General features: G+C 34.1%; 3 protein-coding genes across 4 annotated transcripts; all 3 read right to left on the bottom strand.

Annotated features, from left to right (window-relative positions):
• Window positions 1-2751: 2751 nt before the first annotated feature.
• Window positions 2752-4024, bottom strand: LOC140972354 (transcription repressor OFP7-like). The gene has a single exon (XM_073434798.1). The coding sequence runs from the start codon at window positions 3983-3985 to the stop codon at window positions 2936-2938; it is 1050 nt and encodes a 349-aa protein (XP_073290899.1). The 5' UTR covers window positions 3986-4024; the 3' UTR covers window positions 2752-2935.
• A 1428-nt stretch (window positions 4025-5452) lies between these two features.
• Window positions 5453-8206, bottom strand: LOC140974289 (uncharacterized). The gene is made up of 3 exons (XM_073437661.1): window positions 7763-8206; window positions 7441-7665; window positions 5453-5790 (listed from the first exon to the last, which is right to left on the bottom strand). The coding sequence occupies exons 1-3, from the start codon at window positions 8033-8035 to the stop codon at window positions 5743-5745; spliced, it is 546 nt and encodes a 181-aa protein (XP_073293762.1). The 5' UTR covers window positions 8036-8206; the 3' UTR covers window positions 5453-5742.
• A 2338-nt stretch (window positions 8207-10544) lies between these two features.
• Window positions 10545-14964, bottom strand: LOC140974287 (uncharacterized). 2 transcript variants are annotated; one of them, XM_073437659.1, is made up of 5 exons: window positions 14462-14963; window positions 13248-13655; window positions 12912-13004; window positions 11992-12131; window positions 10545-11214 (listed from the first exon to the last, which is right to left on the bottom strand). In XM_073437659.1, exons 1-5 carry the CDS (start codon window positions 14903-14905, stop codon window positions 10773-10775), a joined length of 1527 nt encoding a protein of 508 aa, XP_073293760.1. In that variant the 5' UTR covers window positions 14906-14963; the 3' UTR covers window positions 10545-10772. The 2 variants fall into 2 exon arrangements, with proteins under 2 accessions (XP_073293760.1, XP_073293761.1); XM_073437660.1 differs by lacking the exon at window positions 12912-13004 and having other exon boundaries at window positions 14462-14964.
• Window positions 14965-15399: the final 435 nt, after the last annotated feature.

Genomic DNA, 15399 nt, shown 5'->3' with positions numbered 1-15399 from the left:
GTATATGTTGATGATAATATGAATACGTATATGTTGATGATGATATGAAAACGTTTATGCAAAAGTTTATGATAAATGTTATGAAAATGTTTATGTTTAAAGATGATGCATCATTATGAAAATGTTTTCCTTTAAAGTTTATGCATCATGAAAATATTTTTGAAAACGTTTATGGTTAAAGTTTATGCATCTTCATAGAAACGATATTTTAAGTACAAGTATTTTTCACTGTTGCATGTGATCTGTATTACGTATTATTTGTTATCAAGGATATGACGTGTTGAGTCTTTAGACTCACTAGATGTGATTGATGCAGGTGCTATTGATTATGAATATGTTAATGGAGTCTTGATGGTTGACTTTGCTGGACTGAAGGTGCACATAACCCGAGGACCGACGCTAGTTTTTCGCACTAGTTATGATTTATGATTTTATGTTATGTTAAGAATATTTTTATGACTTTTAATTATTTATGAGTGGTTTTTGAGAGGTTATAGTATGAGCTATTTCCTTTGATTTTCAAATGTTAGTTGGTTAATTTATTTTTAAAATGATGTCAAAATATTTTATGGTTCGGCCGAATGCTAAGTGAAGTTTTAAAAAAAAAATTTATAGCACGTTTTAAGAAAACGATTAAGCAGACGTTTCATACCTTGTCCAATTCAATTTATATAACTAACATGATATATCTAAAAATTTATCAAATACACGTCGAATCATCATGTGCTTTAAATTTGTGGAGGACACATATATACTACATGACAAATTTGAGCAGGACTATCATAAAATATTCTCACGGAAAACAATCCATGAAAACTTTTCTTTTTTAAAAAATAATAATAATAAAAAGTGAAAATTCATCTTTTTTAAAATCCCAATTAAAATCGATGCCAGTTCCACTCAGGATCAGCCAAGTATTGCTTTGCTCTATCATGTCAAATGAAAACCAATCGGTGTAGCCTTTTCCCGACTTTTGGCCTTTTCTCCATATAAATTATTCTTCTCCAAAACGTACGTACCAAATGTTAAAAAGCTTATATATATATATATATATATATATATATATATACACACACACACACACACACACACACAGAAAATGTTAAAACCATTTAATATTACTTAAAATAAATTCCTTTCAAAAAAAAATTTACTTAAAATAAATTATTCTACATGTCTATTGTATAACGATAACGATGAAAAAATCGAATCAAAACCCCATAAAAATTTTTCTAAAAAAAAATTCAAATGTAATTCAATTGACATTTTATCTTGAATAAATCCCATATCTTGTAGGGAAATATCTCAAAGGACTCAACAATCAAAAGTCGTGCAAAAATATTGGTAGAAATGTAAATTCAAGGCAAAAACTTGTGTGAGACGGTCTTACGTGTCGTATTTTGTGAGACAGATATCTTATTTGGGTCATCCATGGAAAAATATTACTTTTTATTGTAAATATCGATAGGATTGACATGTCTCACAGACCGGCTCACAAGAGACCTGCTCAAATCTCAAATATTGACTATCGGGTAAATAGTGTGAATATTAATGAAATGGTAAGAGAGAATCTCTGATAGCGTGAGGATGGGGTAAATCTTTGCCATTTCTAGCAAACGTACCCATCGATTTACAGCACAATACAATCCCAAGAAACGTACACCCAAAATCCAGTTTGTAAAAAGAAAACAAATTTCATACGTACGTTCTGAATGAGTTTGGTTAATAACTTCCCTCGAAATTTTAAATCTCATGCACATTTTTTTAAATAATTCTAAAATTAACTATTTCTCATTTTACTTTTGTTTTTATTTAAGAAAAGGCAATATAATTTTATTTGGATTCTGAGAAATAACAAATGATAACTTGTTACAGATAAATGGAGTAAAATCATACATCTATTTTTAGCGTGACATATTATTTATACAGTATGAGTGTACGATGTGAGACCAAAACTTTTTCTATGAAAAATGATTTTTAAAAAAAAGAATAATAAATTATTCTTTGACAATATAAATAATCAAAATTGCAAAGAGAACGGAAATTGCGTTTTTTTCTATCAAACATCATTTTATAAAGTAACAACATTGTTTTGTTAATTTGAGCAACATGCATGATGCATGGAAATGTGTCGACGAATGCGAAATCAAATCAAATAATTTTGAATAAAAGCAAATTCCGATGTGATATTGCACAAATATGAATAATCTCGAGTCTGCAAATCGCTTTGACGATTGAGGCATTCATTGTATATGTATATGATGCATAAATATAGATATAACAAATAAATATATCTATATTATTAATACTTTTATATAAAATAGTATATCAAAAATTGATATTTTAAAATGTAGGGGCAAGAAAACTAATTTAGTAGTGCATATAAATGCTTAAAATATTATTATGACATTTTTTTTTTTACAAATTTGCAAAAGTTTGTAAATGGAAATTTTATAATTACTTTTTAAAATAAGTTGTAAACACTAATTATTTATATTTAATTGCATAAAGTATCCCATGATGTATTTATTTTGAGCTGGTTATTAAATTTAAAATTTGTAATAGAATTATATTTTTAAATTATAATGCTTTAATTCCTTGGCTTTTCGGAGAGTTTCTTTTAAGACAGCAAATTATTTTCAAAATTTTTTATATAACTATTATTTTTTTTTGAAAAAAAAAACTCAATAACTGTATAAAAATTCAAAAAAAAAAGAGGTTATGATTCAATATATATTTGTTGAAAATATATGCCAAAGATATTTCAATTTTATTTCAAATGGGTGAATTAATATTGTGAATAACATATGATAACTTGGTATATAATAATAAATACTGAAACAAGATAAGTACACATAGATGGATAAAAGAAAAATATGATGAACATCTAAAAATTAATCTTCCGATGGTTAATTAAAGGGACCCGAATGTGGAATTAAACCCGCCGGAGAGTACTACCGGAGAAAATTTTTGAACCTTCTGCAGAAAAAATGACATCCCAGATTTCATAAAAAGCTTGAATGATGATTCCGTGGTAATGTCGGGAATTCAGCGACAGGAAACACTGCAGCAGCTGCTCCAAATCTTGGTGTTCGAACATCTGCTTCTCCACAATCATGTCTATCATTGAATTCTTGAAATCCTCGTACGGATTCTCGGACCTCTTCAAGATCGCCAAGCTTTCCTTGATTTTTCCGTCGACGATGCACGGTGTCAGTTTCATGAACATCGACAGCCTCGCTGGAATTTCATCCTCTGACGCCGGGTTTAAAACCGGACGTTTCGTAGCTTTGGAGAGTTTCCTTTTGTATTCAGGGGAATTTGTTGTCGAGTTTTGGGTCTTTCGGATGTGATTTAATGGGAAATGAGGATTGAATTCTGAGGAAGAGTCGGTGGACAGAGTTAAGGAAGAGGAGAAGAGAGTTTCTGTCTCCTCGTGTCCGCCGCCTCCTCCTCGGCAGCATTCGCAGCTAAGCCACCCACTATCACCTGAAGAGGTGCTGTTGCGAACCCTTCTAGTGACGTTCCGCTTGTTCCTCTTCGCGCGTCTTTTCTTCTTCTCCGCCGCGGGTTGCCGCAGCGGAGGAGGATTCGCAAACGTAAAGTCGTCGTCTTCGGATTCGCCGCGGGAGGCGGATGAGTTGTACATTTTCCGGCGAGGTTTGGATTCTTGGCAGACGTTAGCGACCACGTTGCGTTTCTCTTCCTTCTCCCACTTGAATTGCTCCGGACAACTCGCCACCGTAATCTCTTTGTCCAAAGCTTTCGTATTGTCAGATAAACAACCGCCGGTGGAGCTGTGGCGGCGGTTTGGGCGTTTGGCGTTGACCTGGGAGAGGCGGGAGAATGAAGGGACAGGATCTTGCGGGAGATTGAAAGGGTCTTTCGAACGGCAGGATTGCAAAGTGGTAGCGATTGCTCTGCAGATCCTGAGCTTGAGTCGTTTCGCCATTGTCGCTGTGCAAATGGAGAAGGAAGGTGACATGCGTTTATATAGACCGATATACACGGTACACCTGCAAAGGGGAAATACTTTCTTGGCTTTTTCACCTTTTCTTTTAATTTTCAATGTACCATTTCATATAGCATAAATTTGGACTCTAATAATTATAATCGTTAAAAATTGTTAGGCTCAGCTCGACTCGTCACATAAAATAGATGGATTGTGACGTAGATGATACGATCCAAATCAATCTGTCTCAACAAATAAAATAAAATAGATAAATCGAGTTGAGTAATTTCACATCCAACGTTTTGACATGTATATTGATAATAAGAACTTAATACCCTCTTCTATGCTATATCTAAATTTGTTATGTAATTTCGTAAGAAAATGTTTTTTAAAATTTAATATATGATGATAGGATTACGTAAATATAATGGAGCGCACACATGATGTGATGATATACTTTGGTCGATAAATTATATTCAAGGGAAACATTTTATAGGATGCTAATTTTGTTTTGAAAGACCCTTCGGCTAAAATGTGTATATTTTTCTATATCATTCTTTTTATTTTGGGAATTTTAGTTTTGGCATAAATTCATTTATAGATGATCGAAATGATTAAAAAAAAAAAAACGACCTTTCAGAAATTATAATTATGGAATTAATGTGTTGGAGCTGTACGAAGTAGCGAAAGGCAACAGCTGCACATGAACAGAATCACTACAATTTACAGGTTGGTGGCCTCGAATTGGGACAACATTTGGAGGAAACATATGGGGCTATGACATTTCATTTTGCCGTCTTCTTTAAAATTATAAAATTTTGGTTGGAAGCATTTTTCGAGCATAAAAATAAAACTAAATATTATTGTTTTTTTTGTCGAAAATGTTATTTTTTTTATTTCATATGTCTTAAGACATAATTATTAATTTTAATTAATTTTATTAAAAATATTTTATTACTTTATATCATATAAAAAAATATTATTTACATTCCAAAAAATATTAATAGAATATTACTTTTATTATTATTTCAAACAAATCATTTTCATAAATCATTAGAGTTATATTTCGAACTGACATACCACACTAGATTCAGTTCCACAGTGAAGTAGGATAGGTACAAAAGGGGGATCCAGGGAAACATAGTCACTGTAAATGCAATTGTATTTGTATCAAATAATGGGACCACAGAAAGATTTTCAAAAATTCATTAAAATCACTTGACCAACACAATCTTAATAATTACATTAAATAAATAACACCCCCACCCCCCCGCCAACACCCACCCATCCACACACACACACACAAACCCTATACCATGCCCACGATCTCTAATTTCCTTCAAATTTCTCCATTCATTCTTCAAGAATGACAGTATGGGATGGTGTTTATCTATAGATGACACTCATTCCGCAGGCTAAAACTCAACTGCTATGAGCAGATCAGTCGTTACAGCAACTATAATAATAATAATTATGATACTATAATCTACGGACCGGAACGAAAGAAATGGTAACAAAACTTTTACACAAATCAAAAGAATGATGTGATGTTTACTCTTAAACCATATAGTAACATGGTGATCACAAAATGATCAAAAGAAAAAAAACAAAACGACGCCTAACTAAAAGAAAAACTATCTGTGTTGAAAAAATAAAAAAAAATAATGAGAACTAAGAACCATATTTCCTCAAATTAGGTATGTAACAGACTGTTGAACAAGGCTGATTGTATATGCAAAGAAACAACTATCAGGCTCTGATCTTCCATGTTTTCCAAGTCACGATTTACGTTATGCAGATGTGTGCTCAGCTTCCTTTCGATACAAATTTTGCAATTTCTGAACATGTAAAGAGAAAATGGTCTATGTATGGAGTATGAACATAAAGTATGTTAATGAATATCGAAGCAGCGTATCTAACGATTTATTTTAATCTCATTTCACCACCTGTTCTTTCCATAGGTATTATAAACTGCTTAAGTAATGAAATGATATTTTATAGGATAATATTTCGACAAGTTATAGAAGAAACTCCACATCATAGTAAAGCAACTTTTAAAATAGTTCGCATATACATGTGGTGAAGAGTGCTCTGACCTTGAGCAACAATCAAAACTCACCATCGAGCATTATGAAAGAAAGATTATCTCTTAATGATATGGTGGTCTGGTTGGTTTCCTCACAATGGTAGTAGTGTGGTGGATTTGTAGTTTTCAATGCCATTAAAGAGATGAAGGTAAGTTGCCAGGTCATTATCATTCCTTGTACGTCAAGCAGCAGGATTCTCAAACTGCGGTACTTTTTGTCTATGTAGATGACACAATAATGGAAATGACAGGCTTCTAACACAGAGTTAGAAGTATCTTTTGGGTATAGAAACGATTAGGTCCAAAGTAGCCATTTTTCTGAACCAAAGGAAATACACGATTACCTTGTTTCTGAATCTGAGGTCTTAGGTGTAGCTCTGCTGATGCCGGCAGAAGGATTCTGCTAGCATCAACGGTACAAGTCAATTGTCGATCTGGCAACGTGGCCAGATTTTGGACATTTGAGGCGGCAGAAGGTAATTTCATTCTGACAGCCCAAATTTCCTGGTTAGGTACTAAGTCATTTGGCACACCAGTAGAGCATAATTTAAGGTTTGCTACTCAGCATTATGGAGAACACAATCAGATTAACAGTTACCATGTAAACTCTAGATACCATTGGGAGAAAGGAAAAAATATTCCATATTATATACAGATATTAAGCTTTATATGGCAAAAGATGAAGTTCCCGCCTCATATGCTCGTTTTATTCTTTTCCCCACATAAAGACCGAAAGACAAAAGCTTAAGTTGCACCTTATATGCTGAGCTGGCAAAGTAGACACGAGGATGGATATGATACAATGGTATGGAGCTTGTGTCTTATGTTCCAGATTTTGAGCCATACCAAACTAGACACCGTTAAAGCCAGTTTTAAAAAAGTTGGAGACATCGGAGATGACATGGTTGTGTCCTACAAGGTTAGGCAAGCCATGGATGTTAAAAACCAATATTTGGAACTTACTCATCAGCCCACGGGGAGTTCTTGGTCTTATGAAGGCAATCAATTTCCTTAAAAACACTCACCAACTCACAAGGTTTTCTCAACAACATGCAGTCAAAGATTCATAGATAAACCAATGGTTCTTCGAGGTAACATCAAGCTCATGAGAAATTAATTGATGAAAACAACCAGTTTGCACGCAGTAATAAAGCCCCTAGTACCTCGCTCTTCCCCCACAATCAGGCATATTAATATTGAACCTTAGGATGCTGCTAAGGAGCCTGAATAAGTAGGTGATATTGGTAAAATTTCACTCACTCCATAATCAAGTTCAATAAATGCAAACCCTGCATTCCGCAAACACTACCGTATTTGATTTGAAGCTAGCTAGCCATATTTAAATCAGCCATTACAAAAAGACCCAGAGTAAATTAAAACCAAGCTAAGGAGATTAACTGACCAAAGATATAGAAGATTCTAGAGGAGGAGGGTCAAGCTTGATGTAGAGCGCGGACATCCTAGCGATCTCCGAAACGGCAGCATTTCGAACTTCAGGCACCTCGCTAGTCAAATCCTCGTAAGCGGCCACGAAGGCCTCTTGCCAAAATCCAGCCAATCTGATCCGTTGACTGTTGGTGTACTCATCCCACATGCGCTTCACCATTTTCTCCCTCTCCTCCAAATCCTGGCACACAGGAACAAATAAAAAACCAAACTTAACTTAAACCCTCAATCGCAACTAAGGCATCTACAAACATATGAAACGGGAAAATCGACAATACAAGGACATCGAGATCATCAGTGGAAGCGAAATGGTAGTCATCGGCAACATGATTGAGATTCCCGGCGGACCACCGGAGAGAGACGGTCCCGGTGACCATTGACCATAATGCTAGCAATATAATTGCTGCGAGAGCCCAAAACTTGTACCGTCCGCGTCCGAAAACGCCGACGGAACTCGGCGGATGGTCCTGCTTCGGAATCCCCGAGGACGATGACGATACAATCGATGAAGATGTGGGCGTTGAAATTGGCAATGCGTCATCATCCCTCATATCTTCCCGATCAAATCCAACGAAAAAGGGTCCACGACAGAGATTACGAATGCAGAAAATGAAGATTCATGCGAAGATCGTTGGATTTTGCAACGATTGAATGATTTCTGGAATTGGGAAGAATGGATAGATCCAGTGGGGGATTTTATGTAATGCAGTGGGCCAACACCATGAAAATGGATCTTTTTCGTTAGACTTTTGGGCCACTTGATATTACCCGATTCAGACTTTATTCTTGCCATCGGGGCCCTAAAAAGCTATCACAATATCTTGTAAATAAATTTTTTTCTAAAAAAATTTCATGGTTTTTTTTTAAAAAACTTTATGCAGTTAAATCATAATTTTACAAATAATATTTGGCATGCAAATTACATAAGAAATTTTTACACTAAATTTTGCAAAATTAGTGTTGCACGTATCCAATATGGATGATTCTATGTTATACTCAGAGATCTACTTATAATATTTTATTACACGATTTGTTTTCGCGAACATCTGAATAAAAAATAAATCATTTAAGATCATTCAATACTTTCTATTTGATACAAGATGTTCGCATTGTACTTACTATATTTGAGATATAAGAAAAAAGAAAACACAATTTTTATATTTGAGATATAAAGACATGAAAATTGACCTAATTATGATTTTGGTCATTTAACTAGCTAATTTTTAGTCTAATTTTGTTCGCTAATTCGACATATTTTTACAATTTAAGCTCGTTTTCATCTGTACTGTTGATGCGACACAGTACTACATCATAAATGATTGTCATTACACCAATACTTCGATCGAAAAGAGAACTAATATTGTCAATCGAACTAAAAATTAAAATTTGACAAATTAGAAGAGATTAGAAGAGATAATCACAATCAAGCCAAATTACAGAAACAAACATGAAAAATATTTAAAATAACACATGCTTACTCAATCAATGGTATAGTCAGTATAGTTGCTATAATTGGATTGCATTCATGACAATGTAAAAAAATTCAAATATGATATAAATTTGATAGCATCCTTTTCAATAAATATAATGATATATCAAAGTTTTAAATAGTTATCGAATGATTAAGAGTTTTGGTATCTTTCATAGAGACGGATCAAAAGGATCCCTAATCATATGCCCAAAAACCCATCAATTAATCATACTCGGCATCACTAACATCTTCCATCATTTATATACTTGCATCATTGCTTTTCTTTTGAAAACTGAGCGAGAAGGGCTTGGTATATTTTCAACTACTCAAACAACTACCCATGTCACAGTATCGAATTAAACGAACATATAACCACATTCAGTTGTATTATCTTAAACATAAATACATATATGACGAAAAAACAATCAATTTGGTTGAAAGATCTCAATGTATAAATCCCCAAATTCTATTCAGTTCTCAAGAAATCACAAGCATAATACTCGGAATTGTGGAAGCTTATCCGGATCCATGTTTTTGCATTGCGACTATAATATGTTCTATAATTAAACAATATTGATTATTTCTAATTTAGTCCTTCAACAAATCAGAGATATCATATATGATATTAACACAATAATATCGTTACAATTAAACACTAAGTTCATTCTTATTCTAGATTAGATCACGCCAGTTTATGACATTTAAACATTTATAATTACAATCATGACCCTTAAAATTCCAACAATATCTCACTTGGTCATATGTGTAATTTTATAAATGTGTTAAACTTAATGAGATCAGAACTTTGTTATCATAATCATAGGATTTCTCAAACAATCTCGTCCACTAATCATATCGACATAGGATCAATGTAGTATTTGTTGTATCTACCACAACTAAACCATCTATGTCACGTATATCAATACAATTAAATGACATATATCAATCACGAACATGTGACATAAAAATCACATGCAAGATGATTTATTCATGTTAATTTTCAATGGGTCATTTATCAAAATGAAATCAAAACTTTAACCTCAATTAGACAAAGTGTAAAGTAAACAACAATGAACTTTATTTCTACATAAAATATCCAAATACATAAGTTTGAATAACATAATTAAATATAACATGTATAACACAAACTCTCAATATATCTAGACTTCATCAAACTAAATAACATTTATACGAGTAGTGTGCTCGCCTTTCGTAAAAAAATCTGATATCATGAAGTTTGTACATATATCTTATATGGAAATATGTTCATTTTGTACTTTCTTATCACAAGTATATGCTAATAATTATTGTTGGAAAATAATATTATACAGTTCCAAAGTTAATTTACTCATTTAGCTACATTAAAGACATTACTGTAACAACCATCTTTGATCATTTCGAATGGGATTTACTTTATACTATCTTTGGAGTAATACTACTTCCAAAGCATAGATCCAATGACCGAAAACAGACCACATCTATATTTTCACATAGTACATTGCATCATAAAAAAAAATAGGCGATTCTCTCTTTTGTTCATTGGATTTATCTGGGAGTACTACCCAATAGAATCAAAGCAACCCTCAAAATTCATAATAATTGTGTGCATAACCATAATTCATGTTTCCGTATTGTTAAAACGGCCCCAACCAGATATTGCTTGTCACAGAGCAAACTGCTCGAGTAAAATATATAAACAAAACTGTCCCGGGCCGGCAGACACAATTACAATACATTAAGCGATCAAATTTTCATTTCCATGAAACTGTGAACAAAGAAAAAAATCCAAAAAAAAAAAAAAACGATGATTTCACAAATCACGTGAGGGGAAGATTAGACCATCTTCTCTTCATTTCAGTTTTCCATCTAACTTCCTTGAATTTTCCATCCATCCCATAATCCCTTTCCATGACAAGGTTGATCCCTTCATCTGAATACCAACCAACGCCAATACACAGAATTCCATCTTCCTTTACATCGACATAGGCGGTAATGCCTCCCGGCAGCCATAGAACAGCAACATCCTGCATGTCCAGCATTTCTTCTTCACCAAAGTACACGAGGTTTTCCGGGGAGGTTCTCTTTTTTAGGTTTTCCATGCAGAGATACACATAAGGCGTGTCGTCGGTTTCTTGTATTGGTATCTCCTCATTGTATATCGGTGTGGCACTTATTTCAAATACTTTCCAGGATCCGATCAGTTGTGAGGGTTGGACTCTTTTCCTTTGGGAAAATGGCATCAGGTCTAGCTCGGACCCACTGTTGTGACAAAAATTGAAAATATGAGCTAAATAGATGTCAGACAGGCAGAGGATCGAATAATTCATTACCAAAAGATATTGAGAAATCCTGAATTTCAAAATTATTTATGAAATAGTGCAAGAATCATACACATCTCTTGAGCTGAAGAACCAACTTTTGCATTAAGTTTTAAAACATGCCAACAGATTTTCCAGCTATCATCAAAATAAGATATTTTCCAGTTATGAAAATCCAACCATTTGATTAAAGAGCAGATGAAGCCAGTCAACAGTGACTAGGCACAGGATTGTCACATATCGTATAACGAGGAAAAATATGAACTAAAAAAATCTAGATGGGCATTAAGCTAACATAGATTATATTTGTGTATTTTGGTAGTAGAGAAATCCGCTGCATAGAAAAGTAGCATCATGAAACTGAAATCTTTCCAGGTTGCTTAACCCGGTGTCCCCAAATTAAGTAACTAGTTTCCAAGAGTTTACAAACCGTTTCCTGCCATTTGCCACATGTTTTCATAAACTACACAAGTTTTAACCATGGCCAACAAAATCAGCCCTGGTGGAATATATTTTAAGAAAATACATAAACAACTTTCAGGATCCATAATGTATACATAAGGTAATTTTGACGAAGCTCGCTAGCAAAAAATAAAATCTTAATCCTTGACTGATTGTTACACATTAGCCAATGGAAGGGGTAAAAGGAAGTTTGCAACATATCGATAAAACTTGAAATGCATTAAAACGGGAAAAATAACGTGATGACCTACCATACCTGGAGTCAGAAATGTTGGCTGGACTAACCCATTTCTCTTCATAAACGGCAACCCTCATAATTTGGATATCTGAACCTGAATCACTGAATTCTATAGTATGCACAACACGCAACCTATTGTGGCAACCTTTAACCAAACACTGGAAAGAAAACATGAAAGATTAATCATATTTTTTTTATTCAAGGAAACGAGAGAATAAATGTTTCCATCATAAACAAGTTTACCGAAAATCAGATCATATGTCCAATTCTCGCCATTCACACATTTAGTGGTTAAGAACCAAAACACGCAGAGAAATAAAAAGGGGAATAGAAGAGGTAACGGTAATAAAAAACAATCGGTTTGAACTCGAAACATAATACTCCAAATTGATAACAGAAACAAAACAGATAATGACGACCATCAATACAAGTGGTAAAAGACAGAGCCAAAGCATGGAGACAGATGAGGACAAAGGCACTAAATGGTTCTCAAGATTCGCCGGGAGCTCTTATAAATTATAGTTAAAACCTTTGGATCAAAACAACAGTAACAGATTCCTTTGCAACTTCCATGCAACAAACTCATTAAAAAAAAAATAGAATTGACAGACTTCGGAAGTGAGGTTAGGATTGGCCATGGAGAATCGGAGATAGAGAAAAAAACGTAATGCACACCTTCAGTTATCGACATATTAAAATTTCAACTCCGCAAGCACTTCAACATTTTCAAATACTCCATCCTTTTATGATACAAGGTCAAACTATCTAACTATGACCATCCTACTGCACTAAATCTTGGCATTTGGGTACTTTATCTCATACTTGGGGAAATCAAATGTAGCCAAGATCACTACAAAACATTTTATAATGTGATTAAACAAGAAAGGACGACCCACGAGACAAAAGCAACAAAAAGAAACTCAAGGAAATTAACATACTTGTTCAAATTTGAAAGTTGGGGAAAGGTAATAGTTGGACTCATCTAATCCGCCAATCGGAATATCCACTGGACCTCTTGAATAAGATCCATCCTGCAATTTCGTTTTGAAAAAAAATGAACAAATCCATGACCAAGCTTACATGACTTTATTCGTCCACAAACATCATAAGCATTCGTCAATCATCCACTCAAACTTAAACCAATTATTTTCTTTTAGTTTTGGTCAACAGATTTATTAGTTCTCTCCAAGAAATAACCAAGGCGCATGTTAGCTACCAATAAATAAAATTTAGGGGATCAACATAAGGTACAGATGCACAATATTTGGTACTACCTCGAAGAATACAAGACCAGGTTCCATTCCCATTACATCTTCTTCCATGACATCACTACTTCCAAGGTCAAAGGAATCAAATTTCGGCAAAAGGCAAACATTCAAGTTTCCAACAGATGCATCTTCGTCTTTATATCCAACACCACTTCCACTTTGTTGAGCTTCACCAAAAGGATTCAATGTAACCCAATTTATTTTCCTCTGAATATGAGACTTTCGAGTCCCAGAAGTAGATGGAACCACGTCGAGATGAGACATGGTATAGCAGTCAAATAGGTTCTCATTCCTTCTCCCAATATCAATTGGCTCCATCTTGGCAGTGATAGGAGAAAAAACAGCTCCCACACCCTTCCATATTCCACTGACACTACTTGTAAATGTGTTCCACGCAGGAAGAATAACTGGTTCCTGAAACAATGATACTGTACATGGGTTAAATTAGGTAAATGTGTGTGGAGGAGGGGTGGGAAGTAGGAAGCCCCTCCGAACTGAACCACAAGTTAAAAGTGCATTTCATTCAGCACCAATTGACCGACTAACCAAAAGCAGATTGGGGTTCCAGATTCATATGTTTCTCAATCACTTTGTTAAGTTACATGAAAGAGGACAACTGTCTCCAAATTCACATGAGAAAATAACTTCGCCAGTTTTCATAATATCGTCACTGTTACGGATATGCTAAAGAAATCAAATGATAAAGTTGAACGTCCATTTTCAAAGCATGTTCCTATAACCGAGAAACATACAGGGTTTCTGATGGAACTGATTTCTTGAATCCCCATCAGCTTAAAGGTAATGCAACAGCAAACCATTGAACAATGACTAGAGGCTAATCTACAAAACGATAAATAAATAACTTCTCTTTGATTACGATAGGATTGCAGTTACCAATTTACTCAAAGCTAATAGAATTTTAATATGCACAATAACCTAATACTGTAATTGTTAAATATCATATCTCCCATAGTGACCCAAACTTTACTTTTCATAATCATTTTGCGATGTCTCATAGGATAAATAAGGGCATAATACCACACAATTCGAAAATTATAATATCCATGGTCCAACTGACAGCACAAGGAAAAGACTATTTGAAGTTGAAAAATCAGATACATCACCCAATTGAAATAACATCACCGCATAGCATAAAAAAGAAAATTTCCAGATTGGTAAAATGAAAGAACAAGACTCTTCAAAGCATCACCGGATATTACCTGTGTTTGCAAAATTGTTTCTACTTCCATTAACATAGAAGCAGACACCATAACTCTATCACCTTTCCTATTCACATTCCTCACCCTCTTCCCCTCTTTACTTTTCCTCCTCCTTAACCTCTCCTTTCCTTTCTCAACTTTTGCCATCTCATTATCGACACTCCACACATTCTCCTTCCCCTTTGTGTTCACCTTCTCCCTTTTGCAACCAACCTTAAATTCCCCACGAGGTCTCAGCCGAGTCCATAAATCCTCACTCCAAATACTACTCTGGTCATTGTAATTGCACGAAAGACAGGGATATGAACTGTACCTACGACGCGAGGAAGAGGATTTTGTGCGAGTTCCAAGCAATTGCAGATGATGAAAGGTACTGAAGGCGCCAACAAATGGCGACTGCATAGCTCTATTGGACGGCTTTGGATTGCATACCACATCCGCCATAGTTATCTGCTGCAGGGCGAGCTTAAATCGTTGGTTCACTCGGGTTGACTTTAAATAGGTGGATTCGTAAAATGTGAAAAAATAATTATTTTTTAATATGTGTGAGAAAGTAAACAAACATAATGTACACTATTACTTGGCACAAGCACGGTGAAATTTGACAAATTATCGAAATACTAAAATGTTATTTATATAGTTAGAATTTAAAAAAATAAAAAAAATATTTTTTGAAATTAAAAAAAATAAATATAATTGTGATATAAATAAAGGCAAAATTGAAAAATCAAAAAATAGACTAATTTTTTTGTTTTTATTATAAAGATTCTCAATAGATAAAAATAGATATCTCAACTCTGTCTTTTTAAGGCCGTTTGGGTCAGTCAGACACCAAGTCCATATTTACATATCAATAAACCCCCCTCACGATACATTTCTGTAAATAATTTTTATGATAGTTTTTCTATAATTATTTATTTGAAAAACCAAGTACCAAG

The sequence above is a fragment of the Primulina huaijiensis genome, chromosome 3, assembly GCF_012295235.1.
Source record: "Primulina huaijiensis isolate GDHJ02 chromosome 3, ASM1229523v2, whole genome shotgun sequence".
Taxonomy (NCBI): Eukaryota; Viridiplantae; Streptophyta; class Magnoliopsida; order Lamiales; family Gesneriaceae; genus Primulina; species Primulina huaijiensis.
This window is presented reverse-complemented; position numbering and strand designations above follow the sequence as displayed.

What these genes read in the sequence shown, in the direction of transcription:
- LOC140972354 (XM_073434798.1), bottom strand. Translation starts at nt 3,985, where the DNA reads ATGTCACCTTCCTTCTCCATTTGCACAGCGACAATGGCGAAACGACTC.
- LOC140974289 (XM_073437661.1), bottom strand. Translation starts at nt 8,035, where the DNA reads ATGAGGGATGATGACGCATTGCCAATTTCAACGCCCACATCTTCATCG. An exon ending in CTGATGATCTCGATGTCCTT is followed by an intron (nt 7,666 to 7,762) that starts GTATTGTCGATT and finishes CCTGTGTGCCAG; the next exon opens with GATTTGGAGGAGAGGGAGAA. An exon ending in TAGAATCTTCTATATCTTTG is followed by an intron (nt 5,791 to 7,440) that starts GTCAGTTAATCT and finishes TTACATGTTCAG; the next exon opens with AAATTGCAAAATTTGTATCG.
- LOC140974287 (XM_073437659.1), bottom strand. Translation starts at nt 14,905, where the DNA reads ATGGCGGATGTGGTATGCAATCCAAAGCCGTCCAATAGAGCTATGCAG. An exon ending in CTGGTCTTGTATTCTTCGAG is followed by an intron (nt 13,005 to 13,247) that starts GTAGTACCAAAT and finishes ACGAAATTGCAG; the next exon opens with GATGGATCTTATTCAAGAGG. An exon ending in GCCAACATTTCTGACTCCAG is followed by an intron (nt 11,215 to 11,991) that starts GTATGGTAGGTC and finishes TTGTCACAACAG; the next exon opens with TGGGTCCGAGCTAGACCTGA.